At 38.5% G+C, this 8,608-nt stretch overlaps 1 protein-coding gene across 1 annotated transcript; it reads left to right on the top strand.

The window, feature by feature from the left end:
- The first annotated feature begins 370 nt into the window (after window positions 1-370).
- Window positions 371-1,813, top strand: LOC143582941 (aspartic proteinase nepenthesin-1-like). The gene is made up of 2 exons (XM_077065396.1): window positions 371-1,142; window positions 1,344-1,813. Exons 1-2 carry the CDS (start codon window positions 371-373, stop codon window positions 1,799-1,801), a joined length of 1,230 nt encoding a protein of 409 aa, XP_076921511.1. The 3' UTR covers window positions 1,802-1,813.
- Window positions 1,814-8,608: the final 6,795 nt, after the last annotated feature.

Here is an 8,608-nt window from a genome sequence, read left to right as displayed (position 1 = left end):
GGGTGCAAAACGCCAAAGAAAAAAATGCGTTACAAAATGAGGACTTTATCACATGAATATTACATACTTATATACAACACATGGGCAACAACTTGTTCAAGACATCTGCCCAATATATGGACCCAGTAGTCAATATCACTAGCTTGTCTCCACCTTTAACTACCGGAGATCCCGGCCCAAAAGTAAACAGCCTTTAATGACCGGAGACTCGGAGAGGCCGGCCCAAAATTAAACAGGACTTACAGCTTGCATGCCCACATTGCACTCCAAATACCAAGGTGTGTGATATATATATATATATATATATATATAGTTAATGCATGTATGCATATTCACATGTCACACCATATATCTCAACTCGATCTCACTCATGATTTCCTCCATCTTTCTTGCTTCTCACATCCTTCCACTAATCCTATTCCACTTACTTTTAGCAACCCAGCCATCCTCAGCTCGAATCTTAACCGCAACAAAACAAGCCGGCCATCGAGTCACTCTAACTCGTACCAATTATTATTCCGGTAGAACCTGGTCCAAAAATCCTTTTTCAGGCACATGGAATAACAACCCCTCAGCTTCACCTATACAATCTTTACTAAAAGCTCATAACGATTTGTACAACATGACCCTAGACATTGGGATTCCAACTGTCACGTTTTCGGGTGTCATGGATATGGGAAGCGATCTCATATGGACCAAATGCGAAAATAGTACCGGTCTAGATAACTTTTTTGACCCTAGTAAGTCCATGACTTTCTCTTTGGTTAATAAAAGTTGCGAGTACTTCGGGCTTAGTGAATCTTGCATACAGAATTACGATGATGGTTTGTCGGTAAGCGTAACATTGGGGCATGAGATCTTATTCCTTGGAAATAATCAGAACTTTAAGGATATAACATTTGGCTGTGGGCAACCAGATGATGATAAGTACCATGGAATAATTGGAATGGGGCGTGGGGATTTGTCGTTGATTTCCCAGTTAAATGAGCGTGTTTTCTTGTATTGTCTCGGTTCTAGGTCTGACGGAGAAACAAGCGGTGTTTTGCTAACAGGGTCTAAAGCAAGAAGGGAATATACTGACGTCCAAACTACGCCTTTGATCGAACAAGAGGGCGAGTCATATTACTACATATCTCTTCAAGGTAAATATATTGTATAGTTTTAGTTTAATTCTGTTTCCTTATTGATCCCCATTTTGGCTTGTTTTTGTACCCTTAAATATATGCACTACTAGTTTGAGAATTAAAAGATTGTTTTTCTACTCGATCACAACAGTCTTTTAATTCTTTAACTTATATACTAGTAATTTAATTATCAAAGTTTACACCACATATCTCTTGAAGGTATCTCTGTAGGGGAAACTAGACTTTCGGTTACAAACTCTGATTATGCGACCGGAGATGGGGGGATGATCATCGATACGGGCACGACCTTCACATACTTAGAGCAACGTATTATTGATATGATTAGCAATGAGTTCATGAACCAAACAAACCTGGAAAAGAGTACTGATGCTACATTGTATGATGGTCTTGAACACTGTTTCATGTATCAAGGGTATAATAAAGATCAAGCCCCAATAATGGTTTTTCATTTTGAGGGTGCAGACTGGGAGTTGCCTAGTGAGAATTACATCTATGAAACGGAAGATGGAGAAGGGGGGTGTTTGGGTTTCATGGCTACTGATTCTGAGGGCAGCCGGTCTATATTCGGAAACATGATGCAACAAAACTTGATGGTGATTTACGATCTTGACAATAACAATCTCTCATTTAAGCGTGCAAACTGTAATGAATATTAAGCTGGCTGGGGGTGAATAAATGTGTTGTATTTTGTATGTTTTAATTATCAGTTAATTAAGTTGTGTTGACAATCATGTTCTCTTTCAGCATCTCACTTGCTTATCAATTTAAATTTTTATTTTATATTCAGAAAAATACTAAATAATGGATACTTGTTTAAGGGGTTTCGGTTATAATAAGTTGGAAAATTTTCCAATTTATTTCTTACGACTACTTTTAAGACTTTCTTTTGCAAGCTAATTAATTCCATCTGCTTTCTTCATCAAAAACATCATCTCCAGGTTTATATTCTTTTACTCCTTAAGTCATAAAGTCTATATCTCTTGGACTAATTATAATAGTCAAATATGTAATTTTCTGATTTTTTTAATCAAACTTTCCACTGCCATATGCATGATTTAACCCATAATCATCGGTTCAACCAAGTATTCCACAGTTAAGAGAGAAGTTTGACTTAGAACTTTGGTTTGGGAAAATGATCAAATTGTCTCTTTAACCAATCTTATTTCAAAATTGTCCATAAAAATACCACTGGTTCTATCATGTACACTCCAAATCCACCGATCTGCCCACTTATTCTACACCGGTAACTAGACGCCATTTGTACAATATCTCACAAATACATTTTGTTCTTTAAATTATCCAAAATTGTTGGAATATGGTAATCAAGAACACCAAGAGAATACTCAAGAACTATCTATCCATTCATTAAACATAAGCCTCCTTATATAAGAAAAGGAAACAATAGAGAAACCTAAACCAACTAGAACACGAAAACAAGAAACTTAAACCTATTGACTTCTAAACTAGATAATTATAATAAAACTAAAAAACAACTATGAGATTCCGATTATATATAACTAATTAATTATAAGATATTGAATTATTACTTTAACATCGCCTCTTAATTCAAAGCTTTGAAACTCCCATCAAACTTCTGAGATAGTAAAATTGTTCGGTTCCTAGTGTCTTTGTAAGAGCATCTGCCACTTGCTCCTCAGTATAACATGATTGAACTTCCACTTATTTCGTTTCTACCAAGCTTTTGAGATAATGACATTTGACATCTATATGCTTACTTTTATTGTGTAGAGCAGCATTTTTAGAGAGAAACACTACTGACCGGTTGTCACAGAAAATTGTAGTTGGCACCGTTTGCTCGTATCCCAATTCTCTAAGCAACTTCCTTAGCCGAACCGCCTAACAATCTACAGCATTTGTTGCTACATATTCTGCCTCGGTCGAGGAAAGTGCTACAACTTGTTGCTTCTTTGCGCTCCATGACACTGTGCCTGACCCCAATGAAAACACACATGTAGAAATACTTTTCCTATCTTTCACAGAGCTAGCCCGATCACTATCTGTATATCCTTCTAACTTTATACTTTTTCCATACTTATACCATAGCCCATACTCCGCTATTCCAGCTACATATCTGAGTATACGTTTTGTTGCACCAAGGTGACTTGCAGTAGGGTTCTGCATATATAGAGAAATTATTCCAACAGAAAAGGTAAGATCAGGCCTTGTGTGTGAGAGATAAAATAACCCTCCAACCATACTTCTAAAAACTCAAGCATCTGCTACAACATCAAATTCATTTGCCTTAAATTTTTCACCATAGTTCATTAGAGTTAGGGATGGTGTGCAGTTTGCCATACCAAACTTATTGAGCAGATTCATGGCATACTTCCTTTGTGATACAAACATCCAATAATTTCTTGGAATTACCTCTAGACCAAGAAAATATGAAAGACTTCCTAAGTCAGACAGCTCAAACTCTTTTTGCATCAAGGCTTAATTTGTACTCCAACACTAGAGATTTAGATGAGCTTGTGTAAATTATGTCATCGACATATATATATATATACACACACACACACACACGATTATGAGGTCTTTGCCTTCCTTCTTTACATACACTGTGGGTTCACTCTGAGTTCTTAAATAATTTTTTTCTTGCAATACCCGTCAATTCGTTCATACCATGCACGTGGGGCCTGCTTCAACCCATACAACGCCTTGTGGAGTTTGTAAAACTTATCTTCTTTGTTTTCAATTTCGAATCCTGGAGTTTGGATTACATAAACCTCCTTTTGAAGTGTGCCATTAAGAAAGGCCGACTTCACATCTAACTTGCGGACATTCCAGCCTTGTTGAGCTACTATGGATAGTATCTACCGAATGGTTTCTAACCAGGCTACGGTAGAGAAAGTATCCTTGTAATCGATTCCATATTCCTGAGCGTACCCTTTGGCAAGCACTCGTGCCTTATATTTTTGAATTTTACCATGTGCTCCAATCTTTAATTTGTAGACCCACTTTAAACCAATAGCCTTTTTCCCATTTGGTAAACTTACCAATGTCCAACTCTTGTGGCTTTCCAATGATCTTAACTCTTCTTTCATGGATTTTAACCAATCTTTATGCTTGATTGCTTCACTAAGATTGGTAGGTTCCATTGTGAGAGTGCCAGTTGACATGTGTTTAGGTCTTCCCGACCATTAGCGTTTTGGTGGGCTGCACTTACAACAAAGTCGTTTAGTTGTGTAAATGGCCTTCTAACTCGATTGCTTGTTCTACTTTCGTTGTTCTCAGAAGTGTGATTAATGGAATCCTGGCCTCCATCTTCTTCTCTTGGACTAGAACTTCCAGCTCATTAGGTCTCCCCAAACTTTCTTGATCATCACCATCAGTTGATACTGGTTGAAAATTTTCAGATTAAAGCACATGCTTCTCATATTTGGTTGCATGCCAACTCGCCATCTCTTTAAAAACAACATTCCGGTTGGTGATTATGCTTCTTTTGTTTGGGTCAAACGACCTATAGGCTTTGGTTGTTGTAGCATATCCACCAAATATACACTTTACCGACTTGGTATCCAGTTTCTTTCTTTGTTGTGCGGGTGTTAAACCATAAGCCACACATTAAAAAAGTTATAAGTGATGGACTGAGGGTTTTGTCCCATAATATATCTCATATGGAGTTTGATTGGTAACAGCCTTGGTTGGTGATAAATTTCGTAGGTAGACAGCAGCTACTGCTTCACCCAAAAGTGTTTGCTCAACCCCTTCCTGTGCAACATACTCATGGCCATCTCATACATGGTCCGATTTTTCCTTTTCAACACACAATTTTGTTCCAGTGTGTATGGGGCTATGAAATTATGACGGATCCCTTCAGTCTAGCAAAACTTCCTGAACTCTATGTAACAATACTGTCACACCTCGGCTTAGGGCCTAGGCGTGACACCCGTTAGTTGGTACATGTTTTGTAAGTATATCATAGTTACGGGTTTGTTTTGGCGAAAGTCTTTAAAATAAAATATTATTATAAATCAAATGTTGGGTCCAAATACCCTTTTAATTTTATAAGTCAAGCTTGACAAAATATGAGCAGAAGTCTTTTAAATAAAATATTATTATATTGAAAACTCGGGATTTGTGTAAAACTCCGAATCCCGGGAATCCTACAGTTGGTATTCATACAAAATGCTTACAAAAATACCTAACTCAAAAGCAGTTCATTCCATCAAATAACCAATTCAGGGTATAATTCAGCAGAAAATCATGATTAAAAAAACAAGTTCCCGAAACTCGGGAATTATGCCCAAAACCAATCTTGAAATGTATTTAATAAAACGTTTAAAAGAAAAATGTTTATTATTATTAAAACTTCCGACTAATCATGCCCTCCACCATCCAAGTAGCTTCGTGCACGTCCAAGCGGTAATATATCCATCCCCTAACCTGAAACTCAAACTAACATGCACACAAAGTCAGCTTGAGCTGAGTGAGTTCAACTTTTAATAAATAACATCTGTAATAATAATTATAATAGTCATTCCAAGAGTTTTAAAATAAAGGGGAAATAATAGTTAGGCCATCATCAACAATAAGTAATCATCCTTATATATATATAAACATCCTTATAATCATATATAAGAATCCTTATAATTATATATAAACATCCGTATAATTATATATAAACATCTGTATAATTATATATAAACATCCGTATAATTATATCCCTACATATATTTCATCCAAATTATAACATCAGGGTCGAGCACACGTACAACCCAAACACGTAACATCTCATCTAAGTAATAACATCAGGGTTGAGCACACGTACAACCCAAACACGTAACATCTCATCCAACGTATGCAAACACAAAGTAGGCATACGTAAACATCCTTAGTCGATAAAGACTAAATAACATCGCCAATTATTGGCCATACAATAATATATATACAAACATACGTACAAACATACAATACATCATCCCAAGGCCTACCTTGAACAAGTAAGCCCATACAAAATAATTTAAACGATTCATCAAGCAAAATCGCTTAGGTGTGCATGCTAGCCTAAAAACATAAAAAGAGTAAAAAGGGGCATCTTGAACTCACCTGACACCAGGTACAATTTCACCACTAGCTAGAGGACCCCTAAGTAATCCCAAAACTCAACTACCTGTCGGTTTACATACAAACATTACTAACGACATCGAAAGGACTCATTTATCCTACGAGATGTTCTAACATGGTTCGAGTTACCTAAAGCCTCGACCTCATCAAACTCAATCATAACAGCCCCCGGGGCCTTACATTCACCAACACGAACCCTAGATACTCCCATGAATAAATAATTCCCAATTTACCCCCGGAAGCACTAGGTGACACTAACACGCGCGTTTAAGAGTCGTTTAGGCCATTAACATCCAATCAGTCCCGTGTGGACCCAATATGATAATTTCACAGCCAAAAAGTCCACAAGACGCTACACGAGTCAAATGGGTCGGTAACTCGCAAGTACAACGCACCAACTATTCAATAAACGCAATTGCGCGTTGTACCGACCCGTTTGAGTAACCGACGACCAATTCAGCCCCAATACCCATAAAAATCATTTTCCAACAGCCCATACATTAACCCAAAACTATCCGAACTGGATTGGTCATCCGTTACATCATCCCTCGCGTTAAACGCAACAAAACACAATTCTAGCCAACCGAAAACAATCTTTCAAACTACAACTAGTTGACCAATCTAACAAACACCAATGAACATGATTTTTAAGTATGATATACTAGACATACCTAGGAGGATTTTGGTGTAAAAACCTCAATCAAAACAGTCCCGAAACCGCTCAATTGGACAGCCACCCGGTTAACCTAAAACAAGTCGTTTATGGATCAATACGCGTAATATAATGATCAATTAAGGTGTAAGAGACTTGTAGAGACATAGTACTAACCTTCAATTGAAGTTTTAGACCTTAACCTTGGTTGCACAAAAGAAAATCGCAGGGGGGGGGAGGGGGGCTGCACTATGCCGATCGGACAAGGAGGGGGGGAAGGGGTTAGGGTTTGTTTATGATATAAAATTTTTTTACTCTAGCCCTTCCAATTTTAAAGAAGTAACATCTTGGTTGAAAAGTTACATGATTTAACGTACTGGGATGACGAGAAGGTTTCCGAGAAATGTCGGCTAACTCTCGAAAATTATACATACTTTACATGCTTTAAATCTTTAAACCGAAATTAGCGGGCGTTACAAGTCCACCCCCTAACAATGGGATTCGTCCCCGAATCCCGATGCGACAGGAACAACTGCAGATAGAGTTTCATAATCTCGTCTCGGACTCCCAAGTAGCCTCGGAACCCCTACGGTGCCTCCACTGCACCTTCACCTGCCTAACCACTTTATTCCTCAAACGCCTTTCCTGACGGTCAAGTATAGCAATAGGTTCTTCAACGTAGTTCAGTTTACTATCAAGTTCAATGTCATCAAGAGGCACATGGGCCTCCTCATCCGCTAAACTTTTCCTCAAATGGGACACGTGAAAAGTAGGATGAATCTCCGCAAGCTCCTCGGGCAATTCCAATCTACATGCTACCTTACCAACACGGGACAATATACGGAACGGACCAATGAACCTCGGACTAAGCTTCCCCCCTCTTACGAAAACGAATAATACCCTTCCAATGAGAAACTTTCAACATAACCCGATCCCCATCCTCAAACACAATAGGTCTTCACCTTTTATCCACATAGGACTTTTAACAATCCTGAGCAGCCTTCATAAAAGCCTTGATCTTATCGAGCTTCACAGTCGTAGCCTCAACCATCTCCAAATTACCCAACTGTTTGTGACATGGAACCCCAACAGACAGGAGTCCTACACCTCCTACCATACAACATCTCAAACGCTGGCATCCAATCGTGGCGTGGTAACTGTTATTATAAGAAAACTCGACTAACAGTAAGTGACGATCCCAACTACCACTAAAACATTTACGAAAGCTCGCAACATATCCTCAAGAGTCTGAATGGTCCACTCGGACTGACCATCCGTCTGCGGGTGATAAGCGGTACTGATGAGAAGTTTGGTACCCATCTCCTCATGAAACTTCTTCCAAAACCTGGAGGTAAGACGCGTATCCCTATCCGAAATAATAGATACCGGCACCCGGTGCCTAGAAACGATCTCACGAATAAATACATCGGCCAACTGCTCGGAATTAAAAGTTTCTCGGATCGGAAAGAAATGAGCGCTCTTGGTCAGTCTATCAATGATTACCCAAATGGTATCATAACTACCCCTAAGAGTACGAGGTAGTTTAGTCACATAATCAATCATAAGATGCTCCCACTTCCACTCAGGTATTTCCAAGGGTTGGAGTTTCCCAAAAGGCTTCTGGTGCTCGGCCTTAACTTGCAGACACATCAAACAATTACTCACGTACTGAGCCACCTCATACTTCATCGCAGGCAATAATTTTTTTTTCTTCAGGTCCTGG

Source organism: Bidens hawaiensis, unplaced genomic scaffold, assembly GCF_021521415.1.
Source record: "Bidens hawaiensis isolate Kalapana, Puna unplaced genomic scaffold, B.hawaiensis_p1.1 tig00032067_1, whole genome shotgun sequence".
Classification (NCBI taxonomy): domain Eukaryota; kingdom Viridiplantae; phylum Streptophyta; class Magnoliopsida; order Asterales; family Asteraceae; genus Bidens; species Bidens hawaiensis.
This window is presented reverse-complemented; position numbering and strand designations above follow the sequence as displayed.

Excerpts from the sequence above, each read along its gene's own strand:
- LOC143582941 (XM_077065396.1), top strand. The coding sequence starts at position 371 with ATGATTTCCTCCATCTTTCTTGCTTCTCACATCCTTCCACTAATCCTA. Across the intron at positions 1,143-1,343 it reads TTACTACATATCTCTTCAAG|GTATCTCTGTAGGGGAAACT; the intron begins GTAAATATATTG and ends TATCTCTTGAAG.